General features: G+C 35.2%; 1 protein-coding gene across 2 annotated transcripts in view; it reads left to right on the top strand.

Moving 5' to 3' along the window:
• Window positions 1-27879, top strand: part of GLRB (glycine receptor, beta) — an 89813-nt gene that overhangs the window by 17086 nt on the left and 44848 nt on the right. For both annotated transcript variants that reach the window (XM_011959723.1, XM_011959722.1), the window contains exons 2-3: window positions 25435-25541; window positions 27205-27272. In XM_011959723.1, the coding sequence (XP_011815113.1) occupies window positions 25435-25541; window positions 27205-27272 (175 nt within the window). The remainder of the gene's footprint in view (window positions 1-25434; window positions 25542-27204; window positions 27273-27879) is intronic.

The following is a 27879-nucleotide window of genomic DNA, read 5'->3' as shown; positions in this document are numbered from 1 at the left end:
ATTCATTGTCTTGCTGCCTAGTATTCCATTATATGAATCACCACAGTTTATTTTTCTGTTCTGCCCTTCGTAAACATTTGGGTTATTTCCAAATACAGCTATACACACATACCAATAAAAACTTGTTGAGAATATACACATGACTTTTAGAACTTACTAAGATAAAAGCAGGCAACCTAATTGAAAAGAGAGCAGCCTAAAGGTCAAAAGAGGGTAGCCTAAAGGCCAACAAATATATGTAAAGGTGGTCAACTTCATTTGTCATCAAGGGAGTGCAGGTTAAAATCATAATGGTATACCAATACACATCCATCAGAATGGCTACATGAAAGAAGAAGAGAATGTGAAGAACCACAATGCTCAAATCCTGCTGGTGAAAGTTCAAAATGGCATAAGCATTTGGTAAACCATTTGTAAGCATTCGCCAAAACTGAAAATCCATATACTCTATGAACTAGCCATTCTATTTCTAGTGTATATAGTACTCAGCAGAAACATGTACACGTTTACCAAAAATATGTACAAGAAGGTTTACAGAAGTACTATCTGTAATTATGAAAAATATTTATTTTGTCAGCACTTGGAAGTCCTTTATTGATTCAAAAGAGTCAAAAATCTTCACACTAAAATAATATTCAGCACCACATAGGTTGGAGAACTAGAACTTTGGTAGTGCTGATCTACACTGAGTTGGCTACAGGAAGGCCATGGAGATTTATAGAGGAGTGGTATTTCAGGGAAACAGGCATCAAATACAAAATTTCTATGGCAGGCTTTATGTGTTCAAACCACAGCATGTAGATTAGGAAGAGGGTGAATGATGGAAAGAGTGATAGATGTGAGATCAGAAAGGTTGTAATGGCTGAATCATATGTGGCTTGGTAGGTTATCATAAGAGCGATTCCCATGTTTTGGGCCTGAGGAAGAAAAAAAAAAAAGAATGGTTTTTATTTACTGAGTTATCTGTTAAAGACTACAGGAAGAGTAGATAGGAAATGAGGGGAAAACAAGAGTTTAGTTCTGGATGTGTTAAGTTTGAGGTATCCATTAGACATCAAGAGAAAATGTCCAATAAGCTGTTGAATATGGAGTCCATAATTCCAGGAAATGGTCTAGGCTGGAGGTATACATTTAAAGAGTTGTAAATTATGAAACTAGATGAGGTCACTTAAAAAGTGACTTAGCTAGAAAAGTAAAGATATCTGAGAAATGACTGGGAATGAGGTTGAAGAAATGGAAGAACAGGTGAAGGAGAATGCGGACATGGTGAGACCCTATCTCTACAAAATTTTTTTTAAAAAAGGCATAAAGCTAGTGTCTGTCTCTTGCATATTGAGGGCTCTCTGTGGACTGATATAAACTCACACTGGAGAAGTCAAAGCCGACTGTGGCTGTAGGATGGAGCAAACAGATCAGAGAGGAGACGGCTGCCGTGGAATGGGAGTGGTTTCTATCTGAGGAGGAAAAGTCATACTCGAATATTTACTGTGCCTCAGATGTGATCACACAAGAGACAACCAGAGAGCATGAGGGCAAGGACAAGTGGAAGCACTGGCTTGGAGCTCAAACATCGGAACTTTGCCTAAAGGGGCCTAAGCGGGTAATGGAAGCCCACAGTGTGGACTGCAGAATGCCTGGGGCTGATGGCTGGAATTGGAAGTGGCCAGTTGGAGAAAAGCCACAGTCCTTTCCTGGGAATTGAAATTAGAGGAGCTCAAAGAGGGGATTTTGAGAAAGCCACAAGGATATTATAAGCTAGCCAGTCAGGGGAACAGTGCAAAAGCCAATCACGCCCCCATCCCTCGGCAGGCTTCCGTGTCTGGCGAAGGCCTGCCTGAGAAAGGAGGGGATATCGTTTCTAAATCAAGCTCAGATTTTGATTATTGAACATCTTACTTAAGGAAGTGTCAATTTTAGTGAGACTGAAGGTGCCAGGGGTACTTTTTATTATCTGAGAGTGACAGAAATTGTTATGAGATTTGCTGGAGATTTCATCCAAGTATATTGGGAAGTCTTACCTCACAGAGCCAGTTTGGATGAGTGTTGTGGGAGGAAAACATAGAATTTCTTTACAATCGAGGCCTGCAGATTCTAGCTTATTCAATAAAAAATTACATTGGTTTCTAAACAATGGTCAAGAGGAACAAGAAGGGTTTATCTTTTCATGTCCAGATGCCACCACATTTATATTGCAAGGAGGTCATTTATCCCTCAGAATAGCATTCATGTTTGTTGCCTCCTGTATCCTGAGTGGGATTTGCATCCAGGACACATACCATTGTTCAGCTATATTGGCCTGTGAATATTTCAATGAAGATCTCATTCAAATTCAAAAGAGATAGATAGTCTTATCTCTGCATTACAAATCATTTTACACATAAGATATTATATAAAGAGAAGCTGCAAAAAGTAGTTAAAGCAGAAACAGGTTACATAGTAGGGGTGGCCTTTGAGGACTTTTCACTCAGTTTATTCGGTTTCCTGACAATAGCAAAAGCTCTTTTATCCCAAGGCATTGTAGTGTCCTTCGAAGCAATTTACTCAAAGAGCTATGATGCTTACATTGTTTGTTTCAGTTCCCAATTTCTGCTCTGACTTTTCTTTGCTTAATTCCTTGATTTTAAGTTTTAGTTTGTAGTAGCAAGAAACTCCCCTCCTTTCCTTAACTTGGTGCCATAAATTTCTAGAACATTAAAGTTAAAGTAATGATTTGGAAAATAAGATAGATGAATTTACAGTGTGTGAATATATGTAATAACTCAAGATACTGTGTGTATTTGCTTAGCCAAACCACATATTGATAACTTTCAACTGGTTTGGACTCAATTAGATTTTTTCTGACTAGTTTTCTTATTAATACTTTTGTAACATTGATTTCTCTTGCTCTACATGTGACATAAAATAGGTTACTGTGAATTGGTTATCACACAAAGTGTTAGATGCTGCTTTATGTTTGTTACTTTTATCACCTAATTTAAATCTGAAAACAGATGTTTTTTGAAGAAGTGATTTTCTAGAATTATTATCCCTATTTACAAATGAGCTAACTGAGGTAAAGAGATTAAGCATCCAAAGCCACACTGCTAGTTAGTGGTAAACCAGGATTTAAATTCGGGTAGCTTGGCTCCAGAATTGGTGTGCTTAATCACTCACAGTGCCTCACATGTCTGGGGGTTACTGTTTTTTTCTATTTAATGGTAAGGAATCTTTGGTATGTGCTTTAGGAAGTCTCAAAATGGTATGCTGACAATTAAAAAATTATAAAACCATATAGAAAAAGTATATAGAATGATGATAATGTACAGTTCAAAGAATGATAATAAACACCTATGTATTCACACCCCAGCCTAAGAATTGAACTATGATTATTCTCGCAATTTTAACTATGAGAGATACAAATATAGAACAAATGTTTGCTTATAAATTACAAAATTTGTTTCTATTGCTTTATTTAATAGAAGACTTTGATGGGCTGTGTACTAGGGCACCCAAATTAGTCCACCTAATTTTTTTCCATGTTTTAAAAAAGTTGAGTTCCAACATTCAGCAAAGTATATAAATCTTAATGATATGGTTAATGACTTTTTACATACAGCTCATGAATCCACCACTCAGACAAACAAATAAAGCATTACTAGTAGTCAAGAAATATCCCATATGCCCTATCCTAGTCAATACCTCCTTCCAAGTGTTAATTACTATTCTCATTTTTATTACCTTAGATTGTTCTTGCCTCTTCTTGACCATAATATGAATGGAGTGATAACAATTTATACTGTTGTATCTAGATTCCTTTCTTCAATATCATATCTGTGAGATTTCATCCATGCTTGTTGGTATAGGAGTAGTTCCTCTCTCTTCATTGCTGTGTAGTATTTAATTGTTACAAATATATTATATTAATCTATTTTACTGTCAAATGAAAAGACAAATCCAAACTTAGGTAAGGAGACATTATTTAAAATGACTTTTGCAATAAGAGAATGCTCTGATTGTAAGATCTATTAGCCTCTCCAAGGTCAGAAAGGGCTTCTCTTTTATAGCAATAAATGGGGCTGGAAGGAACCAGCTGCTGGGGAGTGGGATGAGCAGGTGCCATGATGAGACAGTTTTTCTTTGCTGTAAGCTGATTCTTAGGAAGGGTCATTAAGGAGAGTTAGCCCTTTGCAAATAAGGATGATCATACTAGAAAATCATTTTTTTCTTTTTCTTTTTTTCTTTCTTTTCTTTTTTTTTTTTTTTTTTTTTTTTTTTGTATTTTTAATAGAGACGGGGTTCACCATATTGGCCAGACTGGTCTTGAACTCCTGACCTCAGGCAATTCGCATGCCTTGGTCTCCCAAAGTGCTGGGATTACAGACATGAGCCACCGTGTCCAGTCGAAAATCATTTTTTCATAAAAGGAGAATGCCTTCTAGTGACTGCTTAACCTCAGGGGCAGAAGAAAATTGAGGGACGTATAGGGAAGGGAGAAACCTAACTAAAGTTTGGTCAAGTTGAGTTAGTGAACATTTAGTTCAGATTGGTCAGTGAGGGCAAACATCTCAGCTACTTGTTTATGAGACAAAGATGGGAAGTTTGGAAGGTCTGTATCTGGTCTTATCATAGGCAAACAAGGGGTCATCTGTGGGTCTTGTCTAGGTCATATGGGGCAGGGTAGTTATTTGCAGTAAGGTGCTTCCTGTAACATGAAGATTGGGGTTATTTTTTAACCATTCAGTATTCTAGGAGTTCAGGTGAAGTTCAGCTGTTACTATTGAATATTCATAATGTTTTCAGTCTGGGGTCATTATGATTGAAGGTGTTATTAACTTTTTCTTTTTTTCTTTTCTTTTTTTTTTTTTTTTTTGTGACAGAGTCTCACTGTGTCACCCAGGCTAGAATACAGTGAAACAATCTCAGCTCACTGCAACTTCTGCTTCCTGGGTTCAAGCGATTCTCCTGCCTCAGCCTGATGAGTAGCTGGGATCACAGGCATGAGCCAGCACACCTGGCTAATTTTTGTATTTTTAGTAGAGACAGGGTTTCACCATGTTGGCCAGGCTGTCTCGAACTCCTGACCTCAAGTGATCTGCCCGCCTCGGCCTCCCAAAGTGTTGGGATTACAGACGTGAGCCACTTTGCCCAGCCTGTTATGAACGTTTTTATACAAGTTTTGTTGAACATAAACATTCATATCTGTTGGGCACATATCCAAGAGTAAAATTTTTTGTATCATAGGATATATGTTTATTGAACTTTAGAAGATATGGACAGTTTTCCAATTATATTCCCATCATCGAGTCTCAGTTGCTCCATTTCCTCGTAAAAACTTGATATTATTGGTAATCATTTTAATTTTAGCCGTTTTCTGTGGGTATAATTATATTTCAGTGTAGTTTTAATGTGCATTTCCTTGTTGACTGATGTTATTGAAGACCTTTTCACCTGTAAATTTATTTTTCAAAAGGACTTTTCAAGTGTTTGCCTACTTTAAACAATGTTGATTTTCTTATTAATGTGTAGGCATTTTTTATATATTCTAGCCAAATTATTTATCAGATATAGGTACTACAAATCTCCATTCTTTTTTATGCATTTTCGCTTTCTTAACAGTATATTTTGATGAATCGAAGAACTTATTTTTAATAAAATCTGATTTGTTACTCATTTTTAATTCTTTCATCTCTTAAGAAATCTTTCTCTACTTCAAGGTAATGAACATCAGTTTATTTTGATTATTTTGGAAATAAGCTTTATTACTTTATATTTCACATTTAGATCTGTAATCCGTTTAAACTCACTTTTCTGTATGATATGGGACAGTGTTAAGACTCATTTTTAAAATAGGCATAAATCCAATTAATACAGCACATTTATTGAAAAATCCTTGTGCAATATTAGTAAATTGCAGTTGTAGCTTTATTGTAAATCAATTATTTGCTTCTCTTTTCTGTCTCACTGGTATATTAGTTTAGTCTTGTGCCAGTAACACACACCACTATTACTAAGGTTGAATGCCTAGTAGGGTGTATCTTGTTCTAGTCTTGTTCTTCTCCAGTGTTATCTTGGCTGTTTTAAGTCGTTTGTATTTTGATGTATATTTTAGAGTTAGCGTTTCCATTTTAATACACACAGAGACAAAATGCTGGAAGTTTCACTGACATAGTATGGACTCAATTGTTTCTAATTTGTATTCAAGAATTAAATTAAAAAAAAATGAAGGCAAAGCAAACCGAAATCAATTGGGAATGAAGACATTTACCTTCAGATTGGAATAATCACCTTTTCATAAATGTGGCTAGACCTGGGATAACGGTTATGTGAACGTTAGCAAATACAAACTATGACACTGAATAGTACACTTTGGAAAATGAGAACTCAGAAAATGTTGGTGCCTATGCTGTGGCCAATTACTGTTATGAATTTGGGATTAAATTCCATGAATTGTTTTCGTGTGTTTTTGTCAACTGTTTTTGTGTGTTTTGTTTACTAGTATTTTTCCATGACTGAGAGAAATGCCTGGTGGTAGTAGACACTTACTAAATATTTATTGAATGAATTAAGGTATCTACATGTGGCAATCTTCAGACTGTTTAGTTCTATCTAAGTATGAATTCTACAAGGGACAAATAATATCAACACTTGAAAATCTGCATTCAAAGAATGTTTTCCCCCAAAAGCAGTGTTAGAAAAATGCAGAAAATTACAGGTGATAGATGATACTAATCATTCATGGTATTAATCATTTACTAATGGTACTGAATACTATATCATAATATATTTAAAATAAATTTTAAAACAGCCACATTAATATATAACATAAAATATAAATAATATATTTTTGGTGACCTATAATGTTCTGAATTGTTCTAAAATACAATGTAGTATATTCCATATTTTATCTTCTAGGTGTTCATGCAAGGCCTCTTATTTTCTGGCAGATATATGAGAACATTGTTCTCAATTTTTAACTTGAAACTTGTAAGGAGGAAACTTAATCTATCTGACTCAATCTTCCACTAACAGACACACAATTTCCCCTATATTTCCATTTCACCCCACCTCTCCCCTGCTTACAATGAGAAAGTTCTCCTATGTTTCATCTAAGGCTAATTCAGATGAGATTTAGATCGCATTGCGTATTGTTTTGTGGTGACGGGATCTGAAGTTGGGTTTAACTTTTTCAAGTTTTTCCATCAACTGCATCTTCTGTAATATACTTAGGTTTTCCATTACAGTCTAATCAAAAGAGAAATGCCAACACATTTCTTAACCCTACACCCATCTCTAGTTTTCACTCTGTCTTTCTCCTTTTCTAGAGTCCATGGAGTCAACCTTTTTTTTTTTTTTTTGGTTCAGGTTTGGACACGGTGGGGGGGTTGTTAAAAAACTAGATTAATTTTATTATTTTTTAAAGTTGAAATATTTGGGAACTACATTCATTGACATTTCATCCTGGTACTATTCACTTTTTATCTTGTCATGGGCCAGATTCTTCTTAACAGAAAGCCAAGAATTTAAATTGTGTTTTCATGTAAGAGCTAAGCAAACAATTCAAATAATAATAACCCAATTGGTTCAGTAAAAAAAAAAAAAAAAAAAAAAGATGCCAACTAATTTTTGATGGATTTTTTTCTGTGCTAACTTGAGCAATAGCTCAAAAAGTCATCATGTTATATGTATACATACAGTGTGGATTGTTTTGGGAGGATTATCACTAGAGGTTGTTTTAAGTTTTTAAGTTTTATTGTGACAATAACACTTAATATGAGATCTGCTTTCTTAACAGATTTTTAAAGTGTACAATACAGTATTAAGTATAGGCACATATCTAGAATTTATTCATCTTGTATAATTAAAACATTATACCTCTTCAATGGCAACTCCCCATTTTCCCCTACCCCCAGCTTTTTGAAACCACCATTCTGCTCTCTGCTTCTATGGGTTTGACTTTTAGGTATCTCATGTAATTAGAATCATATGGTATTTGTCGTTCTGTGATTGGCTTATTTCACTTAACATTATGTCCTCAAGGTTTATCTGTCTTGTTGCATACAGTAAGATTTCCTTCTTTTTAAAGGCTAAATATTATTTTCTTCTATTATAAACTTAAAAATCACACAATTTATAAATTTAGAAAGGAGACCTTTATTTTAAGAAGGAGATTACAACCTGCAGGCAGGAAGCACAGCCTCCAGCTGAAAAAAACAAAAGCACATACTTTTGATGGAGAGAAAATTGAGACAGAAATTTATGCTGAACAGGTTGTCCAAGTATATATATTTAGCAGGTTGTGGGAGGAACTCTGAATATTCATGAAAGGAGGTTGTATGCAAGCAAACATGTTACATGCATCCCATGTTCACCTTGGGGTGGAGACTTGGCATTTAAATGTATTACAGTTAGGCTCTCTGTGTCAAAAGGTGGAGTAGGGGCTGGGGGTGGTGGCTCATGCCTGTATTCCCAGCACTTTGGGAGGCCGAGGCGGGCGGATCACAAGGTCAGAATTTCGAGACCAGCCTGGCCAATATAGTGAAAACCCGTCTCTACTGAAAATACAAAAATTACTCAGGCATGGGGGCGCACGCCTGTAGTCCCGGCTACTCAGGAGGCTGAGACAGGAGAATCCCTTGAACCCGGGAGACAAGGTTGTGGTGAGCTGAGATCGCGCCACTGCACTCCAGCCTGGGCAAAAAAGAGAGACTCCGTCAAGAAAGAAAGAAAGAAAGAAAGAGAGAAAGAAAGAAAGAAAGAAAGAAAGAAAGAGAGAAAGAAAGAAAGAAAGAAAGAAAGAAAGAAAGGAAGGAAGGAAGGAAGGAAGGAAGGAAGGAAGGAAGGAAGGAAGGAAGGAAGGAAGGAAGGAAGGAAGGAAGAAAGAAAAAAGTGAAGTAGGGACAATAGGGACATGTAGGCACTTAAATGCGCTGCCTCTGTGCAACTGCTCAGAACCAGTCCATGGCCAGTGGTCTTCTTATCAGGAGAAAGTTGCTGAAATCAGTCTCTCATCCAATCACAGCTGTAGTTATGGCTTGTGGAACAGGGGGTCAGTTAGTCAGTGTCTGGTAGTGAGCTGCAGTTGCTTTAATAGTGCTTACCGAGAGGCCAGTGCTTGTTTAGCTGCTAAAGAAAAATTAAAATCTTGTGGCAGTTAGAACATAGTTTATACTTTAAGCGTAGTTCTACATTACTTAACTCTTGCATTGTTCTTTCTCAAGATTGTTTGACTGTTTGGGATACTCTGTGGTTTCACATGAATTCTAGAATTGTTTTGTAAAAATTTTCTATGTGAATTTCCAATGGTGTTTTGATAGCGATCAAATTGAATCCGCTGATCCTTTTGGGTACTATGGGCATTTTAACAATATTAAGCCTTCCAACCCATTAACACGGGCTGTTTCCATTTGTTTGTGTCTTTAATTTCTTTCTTCGGTGTTTTATAGTTTTCAGTGGACAAGTCTTTGATTACCTTAGTTAAGGTTATTCCTAAATATTTTACTATTTTTGATGGTATTACAAATTGAATATTTTCCTAATTTCCTTTTTAGATAGTTCGTTATTGGTATATAGAAAAGCAATTGATGTTTTTATGTTGTGTCCTGCAGCTTTACTGAATTTGTTTATCAGTTTTAACTGTGTGTGTGTGTGTGCAGTCTTTACAGGTTCCTTTATAGAGATTATGCTATTGGCATACAGAGACAATTTGCTTCTTCATTTCTGACTTGGATGTCTTCCTTTTCTTTTTCTTATCTAATTACTCCATGTACTAGGTACAATGATGAACAGAAGTGGCAAGAATGGGCATCCTTGTCTTATTCTGGATCTTAGTATAAAAGCTTTCAGTTTTCACTGTTGGGAATGATTTTAGCTGTGAGCTTTTCATATAGTACCTTTATAATGTGAAGTAATTTCCTTCTATTCTTAGTTGATTGAGCATTTTTTAATCATGAGAGAATCTTAAATGTTATCAAATGCGTTTTATACATCCATTATGATTATGTGATTTTTATCCTCCATTCTGTTGATTTGGGTGGTTTATGACATTAATTGATTTCTGTATGTTGAACTATCCTTGTATCCTGGTTTTATGTCCCACTTGGTCATGGTGTATGATCCTTTTAACGTGCTATTCAATTAGTTTGTCAGTATTTTGTTTAGGAGCTTTGCATCTTTGTTCATCAGGAATATTGGCTTGTAGTTTTCTTTTGATGTGTTCTTTTTTTTCCCTCTGGTTTTGTATCAGGGAAATACTGGCCTCATAAAGATGTTGGAAATGTTCCTTCCTCTTTAATTTTTTGGAAGATTTTGAGAAGGACTGGCTTTTATTCTTTAAATGTTTGGTTGAATTTGCCAGTGAAACCATCTGGTCCTGGGCTTTTCTTTGTTGGGAGGTTTTGATTACTGATTCAATCCCTTTACTAGTTACAAGTCTGTTCAGCTTTTCTATTTCTTTATGATTCAGTCTTACTGAATTGTGCCAAGGATTTTATTCATTTCTTCTAGGTTATCCAGTTTGTTAGTACACAATTGTTCAGAGTGGTCTCTTACAATCATTTGTGTGTCTGTGGCATCAGTTGTAATGCCTCTTCTTTCACTTTTGATTTCATTTATTTGCATTTTCTTTCTTCTTTGTTATTCTAGCTGTAAATTTTGTTAATATTTATGAAAAGCCAACTTTTTTATTTAAAACATTTTAAAATATCTGTTATTTCTTTTCCTGTTCTAGTCTTTAATATATTCTACCTTCTGCTAACTTTGGGCTTATTTTTTTTCTTTTTCTAGTTATTTGAGGTATTAATATAAAGTTATGTTGTATATTTGAGTTATATCTTCTTTTGTCTAATATAGATACTTATATTATAAACTTCCCTCTTAGTACTTCTTTTTTTTTGCATCACATGTTTTCGTATGTTGTGTTTTTTGTGTCTCAAAGTATTTTCTAATTTTAATATTTTTCATTAGCCTACTGGTTGTTCAAAATGTGTTAATTTCAATGTGTGTGAATTTTTCAGCTTACCTTTTGATGTTAATTTCCAGTTTCATTCCATTGTGTTTGAAAAAGATACTTTATGTAATTTCAGTCTTCTTAAACTATTTAAGACTTGTTTTGGAACCTAAGATGTGATCTATTTGGTAAGATGTTCCATCTGTTCTTGAGAAAAATGTAATTCTTCTGCTGTTGGATGAAATGTTCTGTATTTGTTTTTTATAGTTGGTCTGTAATATTGTTAAAGTTCATTGTTTCTTTGTTGATTTTCTGTCTGGTTGTTCCATCTATTACTGAAAGTAGGGTATTGAAGTCTCCTGCTGTTACTGTATTGCAATCTATTACTCTCGTCAGTTCTATCAATGTTTCCTTATAAATTTCTGTGGCCCTATGCTGGATGCATGCATACTTATTATTGTTACATCTTCCTGGTGGATTTATCCTTTTATCATTATGTAATGTTTTTCTTTGTCTTCTATGATAACAATTGACTTAAAGTCTATTTTGTCTAGGTATAGCCACCCATGCTGTAGTTTGGTTAACATTTGCATCTTTCTTCATCTCTTTTCTTTCAGCCTATGTGTGCCCTTAAATCAAAAGTAGATCTCTTTTTTTAAAAAAAAATTATACCAAAATTAAAATAATTTAACCATCACCCATTATAGTAATACGATACTCTTTATTAGACTATATATAACTTTACCAACAAGTTTTACATTTTAGCATCCTTTCATTTGAAGTTGAGGAACTCCCTTTAGCATTTCTTATAAGGCATATCTAGTGGTGATGAATTCCCTCAGCTATTGTCTGTCTTGGGAAAGTTGTTCCTTCATTTTTGATGGGCAAGTTTGCCATGTAGAGTACTCTTGGTTGAGTTTCTTTTCTTTTTTCTTTCTTTCAGCTCTTTGAATGTATCATCCCACTGCCTTTTGAGAATGTATAATTTTTTGCAGAAAAATCCACTGATAGTCTTATGGAGGTTCACGTGTAGTTGACAAGTGGCTTTTAGCCTGATGCTTTCCTAATTCTCTCTGTCTTTGCTTTTGACAATGTCATTAGAATGTGCATGTTGATTAGATATCAACTGGACTACAACAAGGAATACCTTGAGAGCTGGTAAAGCGTTACCTTTGGGTGTGTCTGTAAGGGTGTTTTCAGAGTAGATAGGCATTTGAGTTGGTGGACTGAGTAGGGAAGATCTGCCTTCTATGTGGGTGAACACTACCCAATTGGATGGGGGCCTGAATATAATAAAACAGCAGAAGATAGGTGAATTCTTTCTCTCTTTCTCTTTTTTTCCTGGAGCTAGGACAACCTTTTCTCTTTCCCTTGGACATCAGAACTTGAGGCTCCCTGGTCTTTGGATCCTGGTACTTATACCAGCACCATCTATGTTCTCAGGCTTTCAATATCAAACTGCGAATTACACCATCACCTTCCCTGGTTCTGAGATTTTTGGACTTGGACTGAACCATGCTACTGGCATTGCAGGGTGTCCAGCTTGCAGATAGTCTGTCCTAAGACTTCTCAGCCTCTTTAATTGAATGAGCCAATACTACTATTAAATCTCATCTTCTATATACTGCCTTTTTAAAAAATACAAATTAAAGGTTTGTGGCAACCCTGCATTGAGCTGGTCTATTGGCATCATTTTTCCAACAGCCTGTGTTCCCATTGTGTCTCTGTGTCATGTTTTGGCAATTCTCACAATATTTCAGTCTTTTGATTAGTATTATATCTGTTAGAGTGATTTGTGATCAATGAACTTTGGTGTTACTGTTGTAATTGTTTTGGGGTGCCACAAATCATGCCCATATAAGAGTGCAAACTTACTAAATGTGGTGTATGAACAACTGGGAGTCTGTCTTTTTATCTCCCTCCCCCTCGTCAAGCCTTCTTATTCTCTGAGATACAACAACATTGAAATTAGGCTAATTAATACCTCTACAATTGTCTCTAAGTTTTCAGGTGAAAAGAAGGGCTGCATGTCTCTCACTTTAAATCAGAAGTTAGAAATGATTCAGCTTAGTGAGGAAGGTATGTCAAAAGCCAAAACAGGCTGAAAGCTAGGCCTCTTTGTCAAACGGCTAGGTTGTGAATTCTAAGAAAAGGTTCTAGAAGGAAATTAAAAGTGTCATTCTCATAGCACATTAATGATAAGGAAGTGAAACAGTCTTATTGCTGAGTTGGAGAAAGTTTGAGTGGTCTAGATAGAAAACCAAATGACCCATGACATTCCCTTAAGCCAAAGCCTAATCCTAAGCAAGGCCCTAACTCTTTTTAATTCTGTGAAGGCTAAGAAAAGTGAGGAAGCTGCAGAAAAAATTTGGAAGCTAGCAGAGGTTGGTTCATGAGGTTGAAGGAAATAAGCCATTTGCATAACACAGAAGTGTGAGGTGGCACAGCAAGTATTGATGTTGAAGCCACAGCAAGGTATCGAGAAGATCTAGCTAAGATCATTGATGAAGGTGAGTATACCAAACAGCAGATGTTCAATGTAGATGAAACAGCCTCATACTGGAAGAAGATGCCATCTTTCATAGCTAGAGAGAAGTTAACGCCTAGTTAAAGAACAGGCTAACTCTCTTGTTAAGGGCTAACGCAACTGGTGACTTGAAGTTGAAGTCAATGTCCGTTTATCATTCCTAAAATCCTAGGGCCCTTAAGAATTTTGCAAGATCTTCTCTGTCTGTGCTTCGGAAATGGAACAACAAAGCCTGGGTAACAGCACATCTGTTTACAACATGGTTTACTGAAGATTTTAAACATACTATTAAGACCTACTACTCATGAAAAAAAGACTCATTTTCAAACATTACTGCTCATTGACAATGCACCTGGTCGCCCAAGAGCTTTGACAGAGATGTATTGTACAACGAGTTGCTTTCATGCCTGCTAACACAACATCCATTCTTCAGACCATGAATCAAGGAGTCATTTTGACTTTCAAGTTTTATTATCTAAGAAATACATTTAGTAAGGCTATAGCTGTCATAGATAGTAATTCCCCTGATGGATCTGGGCCAAATACATTGAAAACCTGGAAAGGATTCACTATTCTGGATACCATTACGAACATTTGTGATTTATGAAAGGAAGTCAAAGTATCAACATTAACAGGATTATAACTTTTTTGGATGACTTTGAGTAGTTCAAGACTTCAGTGGAGGAATTAACTGCAGAGATGGTGGTAATAGCAAGAAAACTTAAATTAAAACTGGAACCTGAAGACGTGACTGAATTGTTGCAATTTCATGATAAAGCTTGAACAGAAGAGGCGTTGATTCCTATGGATGAGCAAAGAAGTGGTTTCCTAAAATGGATTCTACTCAGATCTTCTGGTGAAGATAACTGAAAAGAATGTCAAAATGACAACACAGGATTTTGATTATTACATGGACTTAGTTTATAAAGCAGCAGAAGTTTGAGAGGATTGACTCCAATTTTGAAAGATGTTCCGTAGATAAAAGGCTGTCAAACAGCCCTGCATGTTAGAGACACATCTGCCATACAAGGAAGGGTCCATTGATCCAGCAAACTTCACTTTTGTCTTATTTTAAGAAATTGCCACAGCCACCGCAACCTTCAGCAAGCACCAGTTTGATCAGTCAGCAGTCATCAACATCAAGGCAAGACCCTCTTATCAGCAAAAAAAGAAGAAATCTTGTTTAAAGCTAAGATGATTGTTAGCATTTTTTAGTGATATTTTAAAATTAAGGTATGTTTATTATTTTATACATTTAGCAGACTACAATTTAGTTTCTTATATGCACTGGGAAACCAAAACATTTGTGTGACTAACTTTATGGCAATATTCACTTTGTTGTGGTGGTTTGGAACTGATCCCTAAATATGTCTGGGGTATGGCTGTATTTCCTATTGGTTCTGTCTTTCTGGAGAAACTGGACTAATACAATTCTTTAGCTTTATCTTTTTGGGGGCTTTCTGGGATTTCTGAATCTGGATGTTCATTTCCTTCCTCAGATTTGGGAAGATTTTAGCCATTATTTCTTAGAATTAGTTTCCTCATTATTTCTCCCTTTTTTCTTCTTCTGTAATTCCCATAATGCCTATCTTGGTCTGCTTGATGGAATCTGTAGTAAAAGCCTAAGTGTCTTTTTTACACTATACTTTCCAGTAGAATACTTCTGACACCAGATGTGTGTGTGGCATTTTGCTTCAGCTGACAACCAGTCAGTTCTCCAGTGAATACCAATTGTTTGCCCTATAATTTATTTTTAAATTCTATTTTCCTGGAGATAGTGTTGGATCACACAGCTTGAAGGCTCAGTCCAAGAAGACTGCCCTCCACTTCAGATGCCAATAACAAGTCCCAGGTTGTGTCCTGTACTTCTGACTAACTGACCGTAAATCTGGATTCCCCTGATCATGTCCTTGGGTTTGATTAATATGCTAGAGCAGCTTACAGAGCTCAGGAAAACACTTCACTTCACTTATTTTTACCCATTTATTGTGAAGGAATTATACAAAGGATACAGTTGAACAGGCAAATGGAGAATATGCATAGAACGAGGCATGTGAGTAGGGGCATAAAGCTTCCATGCCCTCTCTGGGTACACCATCTTTTACAGTCCTGTATGTCTCCAGCTTTCTGGAAGCTCGCTAAACCCAGTCTTTTGGGTTTTTTATGGAGGCATCATTATATGGCCATGATTGATGAAATCTTCGGCCATTGGTGATCAACTCAACCTTCAACCTTTCTCCCCTCCCTGAAGGTTGGAGGGTGGGAGTAAGGCTGAAAATCTCAACTCTCTAATCATGTTTCAACTTTCTGGTGACCAGTCCCCATCCTGGGGCTATTCTAGGGGCCATGAACTGCCAGTCATCTTATTAGCATACAGAAGACACTCAACATACCAGAGTGTTTACAGGTTTTAGGAGTTTACAGGTTCTAGGAAACAAGAATGAGGATCAAATACATATATATCTTATTGTAAATTACAATATCACAGTGTTTTATAAGACCCTTAAGTTTTCGTTACTCTTTTTTCTTCTTTTTTTGCTCTGGATAATTTTAAATGACCTGTCCTTATGTTTGTTCATTCTTTCTTTTGCTTGTTCTAACATGCCACTGAATTTCTCTATTGAATTTTTTAGTTTATTATATTATTCAGGTTCAAGGTTTCTGCCTGCTTCATTTAAAAATTTTCTCTCTTTGTTGAAATTTGTACTTTGTGCATTGTTCTCCTGAGCATGTTGAACATTCTATTATTTATAAAGATATGACTGTTTATTTTAAATTTTCTGTCAAATAATTCATATATTTCCATTTTGTTGGGGTTGGTTTTTGGAGTTATGTTTTACTCCTTTGTTTGGATCATGTTTGCCTGTTTCTTTATTTTTCTTGAGACTTTGTGCTGTTATCTATGCAGCAGAAAAACCTCTACATCTCCCAGTCTCCACAGATTGATCCTGTGCTAGAGAAGACCTTCATCATTCAACCTGGCCAGTTTCTGGGTCTCTCAAACCTTCTTGGTAGTCTAAATCATTGTCTTTTTTTTTTAGTGGCTCCCAGGTGTCCAGAGTATGTTAGGCCCTGTCTATCCTCCAAGAAAGGTGGGTAGAAGTAAATTCCTCTGGTAGCTCTTGGAGGAGTTGGAATGCCAGAACTGTGATCCAGCTCTTTTCCTTCCCCAAGAATAATCTGAGCTCTGGTGTTTTTTACATGCTCACTCTGTGTTGAGCTGGGGTAGCATCTGTGATGAGTTCTGCACACCTTTTCAAAGTACCACTTTGTTCTTTGTAGCCTTCAGTGGTCTAGTGTATACTGGGCCCTATCAGTGCTGTGAGACAGATGAGAGAAAAGCCAGTACCTTGAGTAGCACCAGAAAAAGTTGGGCTGGTAGACATGTGGTTCAAGTGTTTTCAAGGAGAAGCTGGGAGCTAGGGTTTACTTCCCTTCCTTTTTGTGCACTGAGCTTTGGGGAGGAGCTGTGGCAAGTCTTCATGCTAGTGCAAACTGTTACTTTTTTCTCTGTAGTCATCAGGGGCTTAGTGTACTAGTGTATGCTGTGTTTTATCAGCTTTCCAAGACAGGAGAGATAGAAAACAGTCTCTCTGGTGGTACATGCAAAAGCTGAGATGCTAGGTGTATGGTCCAACTGCTTCACTCCAGAGGAAGAAACTGTAAGCTGAGGACTCCTTCATGATTATATTATGCTGTGTTGGGGTTTTAGGGGTGGGGATTAGGGCTGGAGGATGTCTTATTTTCCTACGAGTTCAATGTGACTCATTTCATACTCAACTGAGGTACAGAAGACTCTCAACTAGTTTTAGAATTTCTCACGAAGAAGATTGATCCATTTGTTGTTGCATTGTTATGTCCTTGAGGGTAGGAAGAGTCCAGGGCTTCCTTTTTCACTGTCTTGGGGACATCACTCCTAGTGAAACAGACTTCTCAATAGAGTCATATGCACTCTCTCATTCATTTCTTCACCTATCACTATTCTATCAACTCCAATCTAGCTTCCGCCTCTTTCTCAACTGAAAAACAGTTCTTTCTTTTGCTAAATCCCATAGAAAGCTGTCAGTCCTCATCTCAACCTCTCAGCAACTTTTGGCCCTGTTAGCCAACTCTTCCATGAAATATTCTTTTGAGTTCTGTTGATACCACACACTGCTGGATTTACCCCTTCTTCCTGGCTATTTATTCTTTGAATTATTGGCTTATCTTTTCCTATCTGCTCATTAAATGTTGTCATTCCTCACATTTCAATTCCATGTCTTTTTTTTTTTTAACCATAAACTCACTTTTCAAACAAGTGATTCTTCTGATCATTAAAATCATCTGAAGAACTTTTTAAAAACCCTGATGCCTGGGCCACATCCAAAACTAATTAAATCTAGATATGGGCGATGGGGTGAGGTATCAGTAGTTTCTAGAACTCCTCAGCTGAATCTAATCTATTTTCAAGCCTGAGAATCCATAACCAAATTTATCTAAACTCACAGCTTTAAATATCATTTTTTGTATCAGAATAAGGATCATGTATGTTTGATTCTCAAGCACATAACCAGTACATGGCAAGTGCATGGCACATAGGAAATTCTCAGAAACTGTTAAATGAATTAAGGAAAGACTAAAGTGAGAGAGAAATTTAGCATACTGGTGGTTGCATAACTGGTAAAACTCCTTAAGGAAACTTGGTATTTAGTTGATGTTTGTAGGTTAAATTCTTTTAGAGACAGAGACATTGAGATGAAAATTTGCATGAAAAAAGGAATTACTTTTGAGAATATGTCTTAAGAGGGAGTAAAGCAGGCTTAAACACAGGAACAGTGGGGTTGCAACTGAGTGATCAGTCCATGCCACTGGGAACTCTGAAGATGGGATGGCTCTTCACAGTGTCTCAATTAGTAGAAAGGGACCCAGCCACCTTTACATACCCCTATCAAAGTCACTGGGTATAGGCTGCCTCTAGGACAAGACACCTTACTTCAGCTGGAGGCTATTCCAGAAGACACTCAGTTCTGAACTGTAGGCACCCAACATTCCCAGTAGCAAGCTCATTTCTGGAGGGGTGACCTTGATGGTGGGGCACGGCAGCATGTACTACAGGTGGAATCAGATTGTCAATGGAATGAGCTCTGAGAGCTCACCTGATTTAACCTTTGGTTTAAAGGTGAATATACTGAAGCCCACAGAGGGTCAGTGCTTTGCCCGGTATCATGTGGCAATCATGCAGTCCATCTGGAGTTAGAATACTAATCTCTTGACTCTAAGAGACATGTTTTTCAATTATACCCACATTTTATTCAACTTTAGTGTGTATGCATATGTGTGTGTGTAACTTTTTGTATAGATATTTTCGTTGGGCCAGGAGGGCAATATTTTTAAGTTTTTGCTATATATGGAAAATTGAGAAAAGCTAAGTAGCATTGCAGTTGGTTGCAGAGTTAGAAGTCTTAACTATGGATTTGTACTTGCTGGGCCAGGATGTAATTTTATTCTGTTTAGTATGGAAAGTAATGGCACAGTAAACATTGTGTTTAGATTGATGTTTAATTCTTTATGTCATGAGCTTTGGAGCGCATAGCAAACCTATTAGAAGTGGTGAGAATGTATAATATTTTACAGTTGAGCAACATATGATAGAAGTAGAAAATACTTCTATCATGGTTTTCATAGAATAAGTAATCTCACATGTGATATGAAGTTAAAAGTGACCAACAGATAGCCTTCAATGAGATTTGCAAATTGCTGGTATTCAAAATCCAGCATCTCTCCAAATACACGCTTCTACTTTATGCAGAATACTTTTTCTTTGAGCCATGAATGATGTAATTGTATAATTGGAGCTAGAGAAGATTTGAAAATGTTTCCACAGGCTACAACAGTTCCTGAAACCCAGTTGAGGGGATAAATAACATGAATGTTGCAGAACACTCTTCTTAATTATGACTCTTGGCCCATAATAACATGACAGACTTTGCCACACACATACACATCTACTCATAAACACATTCTTTTCAAATAAGTTTAGACTAATCTTGTAAAAGGTATCACTCACTGTCTGCATTCATAAAACTGTTCACAGTTTAATCTGTGAAAACAGAATGGAAAATAAATCCAGAAACTGTCAAGAGAGGTGATAGTAAACTATAGGATAAGTAGGAAAACACAAAAATAAAAAACACTCCACAATAATTACACAGTTATGTGTATTCATGAATAACTACCAATTTAACTTATTAGCTGGATACATAAAGTGTTTGTCTTTGTATATCTATTTATCTGATTATCTAAAAATAGTTGTATACAGATGGAAGTGTAATGCTGAACTTTTAATACATTTACATTTACAGGCCAGTAGCAGTGTTTTTTCATAAGCCTCGGTCTTAACACATGATCGAGGTTTCACTTCTATATGATTATTATATACATAGTTTGCTTCCATTTAAGACTGTGGATTTTGGAAGGAGAGCTCACAATTGACTCTCCTGACTCTTTCAGTGCCTTTCCTGGTCTCTCTCTCTTTTTTTCTTTTTTCAAATAAGCATTTTATTTTAGAATAGCTTTAGATTTATAGGAAAATTTCCAAGGTAGTACAGAGAGTTCCCAAATACCCTGCACCTAATTTTCTCTATTTTTCTTTTTCTTTAGTATGGTACTTTTATTTTTGTAATTTTTATTTTACTTATTTATTTATTTACAATTAAAGAACTAACACTAATAGAATATTAATAAATAAAATCCATTCTTTACTCACATCTCTTTGGTCTTTATCTTAAGTCCTTTTTCTGTCACAGGATCCCTTCCAGGATACTATGTTACATAGTCATCATGCCTTCTTGGGCTCCTCTTGGCTGTGACAGTCACTCAGACATTAACTTACTTTTGATGACTGTGAGAGTTTTGTAAAGTACCTGAGTACCTGTCAAATATTTTGTGGAATGTCCTTCAAATGAGATTTATCTGATGTTTTTCTCATGACTAGACTGGGTTATGTGGTTTTGAGAGGAAGACCACAGGGTTAAAATGTGATTCTCATCACGTCGTATCAAGGGTCCATATTATCAACATGGCTTATCACGATTAAGGTTAACTTGATTACCTGCTGAGGAGAGTGCCTGTGGAGTTTCTCTGCCGTGAAGTTACTCTTTCCCCCCGCACTTTGCAGACTGAACTCTTTGGAAGGGAGTCACTATGCATAGCCCACACTAAGGAGTGGTGAGTTATTTTCCACCAATTAAAAAGCAGAAGATCTACAGCAGTTATTTGGAATTCTTCATGAGTGATTTGTTAATATTTCCCCATTTATTCAATTTTTATTTTTATCTGTATGGACTCCGAGATTTCTATTTTGTACTATAATACAATACTACTTTATTTTGTTGCTCAAATCATGACAGCTTTGGCCACTGGGAACCCTCTCAGTTTTGGTTCCAATGTCCCTCTGCTGACATGTTTCCATTACGGTGCTTTTTTTTTTTGTTGTTCTGTCTGAACACTTGTTTAATTTCTGTTACTGTAAGATACCTGCTCTTTAAAAAAAAATTGTCTTCTCATTTCACTTTATATGATGTTACCAGCTTTAAAATAATGACTAATATCATCACAGTTGCCACTATTTACGGTTATATTGTTTACTTTGATATAATTCCTTTCTGAGTCCTTTTAGTGAAGTATTCAGAAAGGGAATCTTCCATCTAAAACCTCCTCCAACAATAATACCAGAGTCAGAATTGCTTGCTGTAGAAGGGAGGATGATTGATCTGTTTCCATGAAAAATTTCTTGACCTGTGGTCTACTGGTCCAGGACCCTCAGAAACGCAAACTTTGTGTACGCTGTTTAGGGAAGTACAGAGTTTTTATCAGATTTTCAGAGACCTCTGTTGTCTAACAAAGAGGCAAAGAATCACTGCCTTAGAGCGTGAGAAATGATACAACCAACACATATTACATGCCTTGTTCTACCCTTGTGTCTGTGGCTTTGTGTTTGTTTAAGTTCATGTCCAGCTGAAAACCGTGCAGCCCCACACTACATTCAGGTCTGAGAAGGCCTCTGACAATTGTCACTGAATTTATAGCTCTTATGGAGAAATAAAACAATTCCTTTAGACTCAGATTTCTGGTTTTAGCAAGAAGATTAAGACAACATACTCATCCACACCTGTTTTGAAATGAAACTGTGCACTGTGGTCACTGGAGGGTCATGTAAAAAAAGAAGAATGTTCTACAGTTAATAGAAAATTGAGTTGCCTCCTTTGGAAATAATTTTCTGGATTTTTCCTTCAGTGCTGGAAAATATTACATCATACAGCTATACAGTCTGACACATTCCTTGCATAATTTTACATATTAGTAATGACATTGGTTCAAGTTTAGGCAAGTGAACAAAAGAGAACTGGTTGTAAAAGGCTTTTGATATGCAACTCTATTTTCTCTAGTCATTTGATCACTTTGCCCAAGTAGAATACGTTATTTTCTTAAATTAATGTCATATTTCCAAGAAATAAATCCCGCTTTTTAATATATTGGAATTGTTGATAGATTTCTTGAAATAAAACAAAATAGCCTAGTCACATGCATAAAACATTGGGCTGAGATTCAGAATATGAAGACTTTAATAACAAAGCAGGCATTAAGTGTGTGACCTAATTAAAATCACTTAACTCTCCTTTTTCCTGTTTATTTTGTGTAAGTAATACTAACTTACTTTCTAAATTATAAGGATATGTATAGTAACATACAGACAAAAGAAAGTATGTTGCATGCAAATTGTTTTAACTCTTTAGAAGGAAGTGACTATATCCATTTAATCTCTTAAACGTATTTTAGTCTGTAGAGATAATTTTAATGTTATTTTATTATTGATAAGCTAAAAATATGATTTTTACTTTTTTTAGGTGGGAAAACACTGAATTCATGCATGTGAATATAAACTACATGGGATTTTATTTAAATTTTAAAACATCTCTTCATTTCTAATACAAATAAATGTGAACTGTTGATTAAACATTCATGCCAAGTTACCTGCAGCTGAAACATGAAAATATATATTGACATAAATAAGAATAGAAGAAAAGGGGCCATACAATATTTGGTATATTCCCTGGGTTTTTGTTTTTGTTTTTTTTCTGTTTTGTTTTTTGGTTTGCTTGTTTGATTTTCAAAAGATTTTTGTCAAGCAATGTTGAGTTTTTGTTGCTAACAAACAAGAATTTGCTTTTAACTGTGGAGAGTTGCAAAAACATTTGGAGATGGTAGAAGAGTGAACTGATAGAAAGGGCCAATTTATATTTTCAGTACTAATGATTTTTAACAATGCCTAGTAAGATGAATAGAACCCAAGGTAAAATATATATGCCCTAAAGCAATATGTGTATGGATGGTAATAAGAAGACAGATAATATTTCACTTACACTATGGCAGGCTTACCATGGAGCAGGTTTCATTCTTGGCTCTACCACCTTAGAAAAATCTCTTAACCCTGCTGTGTCTTAGTTTCTTTATATACCATGTACTCTACAGGTCCATTTACTTACTTCTTACTCTTGTACCAATTTTTTTCTACCATTCTCTCCCTCGAAATAACAGCTTTCTGTGTGGTTAATATCTCTTCTGTTTAATAGCATGAACATGACTATTAAATGAAAGAATGTAGTGGACATAATGGTTGATTCTCCAATATTCATTACGCACCAGAATATTAATCTGAGGCAATCATGAATGTTTCTTCCTCCTTGCCAGTAATTAGTTCAGCAATGGTCAATGCTGGGAAGATTCTGAGGGTGGGGGAAGTCATTTCTCCTAAGAGAGTGCCCCAGGACAAAATGCTCTTCTTCCTCTGGAAATAATGAGTGGAACTGCTTACCCCTTACAGCACAGGCAACATGAGGCTGAAATATACCTAGAAGAGATGGCAGATTGGAAGTACTTGAACCAATGTGTATTTAATACTATCAAAACAGAGTAGGGAACTACAAATATATAGAAACCATGAGTCCCTCAATAATCATACTGTTTTCATTTTGTCTAGTTGGTAATATACCCATAGATAAGAAAAGAAAAGCTACAAAATCATTGCCAAGCAATATATTTATTAGTTCATGTTCATTAGCGTAAGGTTGAAGATTGAGGCAAGATTTTACAAAGAAGATGAAGTTTAAAAGGACAGGTTTGGTTTAGATTAGTACAATAAAGAATGGAGGTTGCAATACTCCAGGAAGAGAGACTGATTCTGTGGAAGAAGGACAAAATTTGATAGTGAGAGAAAGGGCTAAAGAATGAGTTTTACTGACACAGCCTACAGCTAGAAGCGGAAAAATCGGCTGGAAAGTTCTAAACTACAAAATTTAGTGTTAATTGTCTTCATGTTGTCTTTTCATTGTTTAGAAGGAATATACTTGTAAAGGATTTTATATGAAGTGACACAATAATAGCAGTTCTGAATTGATCCAATACAAGTGTATTTTGTAATCAATCAATTCTTTTTCTTCCTTTGAATGAGAAAACTTGTAGATAGGTTTGAACACTAATTTGCATCCTAATATCCAATTTTCCCACATACCCTCATTCTCTTTAGAGTTTTCCATCTTTTGATAGAGGATGACAACTGGCTGAAAGGAAGTTATAGTTTTACCTGCAATGAAATGGAAAATCTAATTACCAGCCCTCAAGTTTATGAAGCTGTGACACTGGAGCCAATAAAGCCACGAGAAGCAGTTTTTAAAAATCCGTATGATCTCTGCGATTTTGGGAGGTTTAACTGATTGATTTTCATTTTTTAAAATGCTTTGCACTCTGATTGAATTTCTGTTTGAAAGAGTTGTCTGTATCAATTCATAGTATTATTAGATTATTTCATACATTTTTTTCTGTTATATCTCACCTACTATAGTTGTCTCTTATTGAAAGATTGTATGAAAATTAACTCAGAAATGCCTAATAGATAGAGTTTTGGTTTCAATACAAAGCCAAGCCTGTTGCATCTAAGTTTCCTTCATATAAATTAATGTAATTTGTGAAATTGAGACTTTTTATCATATCAATACAGAAAATGCTGTGCTAGGTGCTCCAAGTAGAGTTTTACTCTTCCTTGTGATTGTCATGGATTTTGTGTGTGTGTAGGTAATGAGAAAAATTATTATGCATAAGACTTTATGAGGGGTAAAATAAACCAAACCCAAACAAAAACAACAAAACGTTTTCCTTGGCTTCCAAGAAAGTGCCTTTCTAAAAAAGGGCTCTTAAGCAACCACCAATTTTGTCACTTATCATTATTCAAAGTTAATTAAAAAAGCAAAACAATGCAGACTTTCCTCTTCTTAATAAAGAGTTGATGACAAATATATACCGGAAAGCAATAGGTAGTTATCTCTTACAGCTCTGTATAATATAGAGTATTTTACTTGTTTCATTGATCTGATAATAGTGAAACGTCTTTTACCAATTCCCTTCCGCCTCCCAGGCTGCCATATTTTACTGAGTGAGGAAAATGTTCACTGTATTTCTTGGGGAATATCATTTTATAAATGTCAGCATGATTGTCTTATGAATTCTTAGACCATCTCTCTGGTCAGATCGTTTTTGTGTTGGCAGGTTAATATTACACATTTTTCAAAAAATGTTCTTTGCTGTTTTTTTTTTCTCATTGTGTGCATTTCATTTTTACTTACCTAGATTTCGATGGTAGGTTGCTTCAGAAAAGTAAGCTGTCTCCTGAATTTTATTTTATAGAAGGTAACATGGAGTATTTAGAGCAATGTTTCATACATTTAGTAAAGTTAATTGTTAAAAATTATATATATATATATATATGTATTTTAATAACGATGCCTTTTGGGTTTTTAACAATGTTTACTAGTCTCTATTTCTATTTGAAAAAGCCATACTATAGTTGTGGATTTGTCTCAAAAAGGCAGTCTTTTCTCCCAATGAGAATTACCCATTTCTGTTGTTTGCTATTTATAACTACTTATCAGGATTTTTCTCTCTCTTATAGCCAGCAGTCAGCAGAGGACCTTGCCCGAGTACCTGCCAACTCCACTAGCAATATCTTGAACAGGTTATTGGTCAGTTATGATCCCAGGATAAGACCAAACTTCAAAGGTTTGTCTCTCCCATATAAATTTTCATTTTTATTGTTTAAAAATTAATTTTATATGTATAGAACTTTGTGATATTTTATATGTATATGCGTTGTGATATTCAAAACAGTAAGATTTTAAAGTGATATGTAACAAAAATGTCCTTAAGTTCAGAGCAATTCAATGCCTAAAATATCCAAAGATAAGTAAAATATGAATTCTCATTGCTTTATGGGTTACCTGTTTTTAAAAATTCAGAAAAGGATATACTGTGAATTAATAGGCTAACCTCTGTAATGTGTTTGCTAAGTACTATTCTTAACCTTAGTGCTTTAAAATTTAGACTCTGGAAGTAGACTTGGCTTTCATTCACAGACACCAGAGTTATAATGTGCAGAATGATGATTTTCTTATTTAGGGAAAGAGAACAGTTCTGATGTATATTTAGAGTCTTTCTTACATTTTGTTAGTATTTCACATTAATAGAAAATTCTCTCTATTCTTTTGCTGAAAAAATGATGGCTGTGTGATTTTTAAAAGCATGTTGGCTTTGTGAATAAAAGCGGCGATGTATTCTACAACATAGATTATTTCTATTCCAATTAGATATTACCATTTATCACACCTTTTAAAAACCAAGACCATGCTTACAATAAAATAAGCCAAGAGCAGATTGTACAGTTGTATAGACCTTTTTTGTACTTTTGATGAATTAGAAAAAAGCTATATGAGCAAAATCTCCTCTGGAAAACTATAATCCTTGCTGCTGGTTAAGGACAGGTATTAATGTAGATCAGATTAACATTATAAGGTTTGATTTTTTTTTTTTTTTTTTGCCTTTAGAAAAAAACAAGTCTGCAGCTGCTTCTAGTCAACTGAAGTTATACAACTGTGTTGTAAAAATGGGTTTTTGTTCATTACCGGGACCTATTCAGTTACTTTCAACGACAGCCATGGTCTGGGTTGTCACATGTCTACCACATATTGATTCACCACCTGTTTTTCATCAGTTAGTGGTTATGTGGCTAAAAGGCTAAATTCACATTTTCCCTTTGTTAGCCCAACCAGCAGCCACAATGAGTTGAAAAAAAAAAAAATAGAAAGAAATTTGCAATGTTATACCTTAGTTCTCACTCCATGAACTTTCTAATTATTTTTCAAAAGGTCAGGTAAAAATCTTTATAATGAGTCTGCTATGTGTCCAATTAGCTTTACATTTTCATGAATTAAAAATTAAAATGTAATAATTATAAGTCAAATTTATTGTTCTACCTATTAAAGTAAGAATTTGAACTAATTAGAAAAATGGAAAAAAATTAAACCCTGTTTTCAAAATGATTTTTAAAGAATAATTTTTAGTTCCTTAAAGTAAATGTATTAGGGCAATTTAAAAAAAGATTTAAAGGTAAATGTATTTTGCAGAGTATCTACAATTTAAGACATAATTCTTCCTGAAAAAAAAGAACATTATAAAATACAATTGAACTCATATTTTATTTGTATTATGATTCCTATTTAGAAAAATAAGTTAATAGTAATTATGAACATGTTATACTGAGACCTAGATTTTGCATTCCATATGAATTGGAAAAAATATGATAATTAAATGTATAAACCAAAAACCTATGATAACTCTGACCAAGCTTTTTACAGCTAGTAAATATATTCTTAATTTTTATTCATAGGCATTCCTGTTGATGTAGTAGTCAACATTTTTATTAACAGTTTTGGATCCATTCAAGAAACAACAATGGTAAGATTGTAATTAATTTAACATTTTGTCAAATATTTCAACAGAGGAGATAGTGAAGTAACATAAAAACTGAAAAATAAGGAGCAACTCAAAACATGCCTGCCATTTCCTGGTATAAAATATCCACATTTCTAGATTTTGTTAAATCAGTGATTTCAGTTACCCACATAATTTTGCAATTCAAATTTAGTTTTAATGTTACATTCAAACTTACAGACTTAAAGGAGTTGATGTATTCCCCCTGAAAAGCTGTGATTGGATACAACCTGGAGAAAGGATTTATGCCATGAAGACTCTTGGGCAGCAGTTTTTGTTTTCCAATATGCTTATATGTTGGAACATTAAAAAAATGTTTTAAGTATTCAAGTTTTTTTCTTCCAGTTTCCTGAGGAGAATCCTTGTTTTATGTGTTATGTTCATTTTGTGATATGTAGAGCAGAGAATTGTAAGAAGCAAATAAGAAAATTGATTTTCATAAGATAGGGCAATGTGAACGTCTTGAAAGGATGGCTCAGCAAGATGAAAAGGGTGGGGAAAAGCAGGAGAAGACTAGGAAGGAATCAATAGGCATTCCTGTTGATGTAGTAGTCAACATTTTTATTAACAG

The sequence above is a fragment of the Colobus angolensis genome, unplaced genomic scaffold (genome assembly GCF_000951035.1).
Source record: "Colobus angolensis palliatus isolate OR3802 unplaced genomic scaffold, Cang.pa_1.0 Scaffold5, whole genome shotgun sequence".
In the NCBI taxonomy this organism is placed as follows: domain Eukaryota; kingdom Metazoa; phylum Chordata; class Mammalia; order Primates; family Cercopithecidae; genus Colobus; species Colobus angolensis.
Note: the sequence above shows the minus strand (reverse complement) of the source record. Positions and strands in the feature narration are given on the sequence as shown.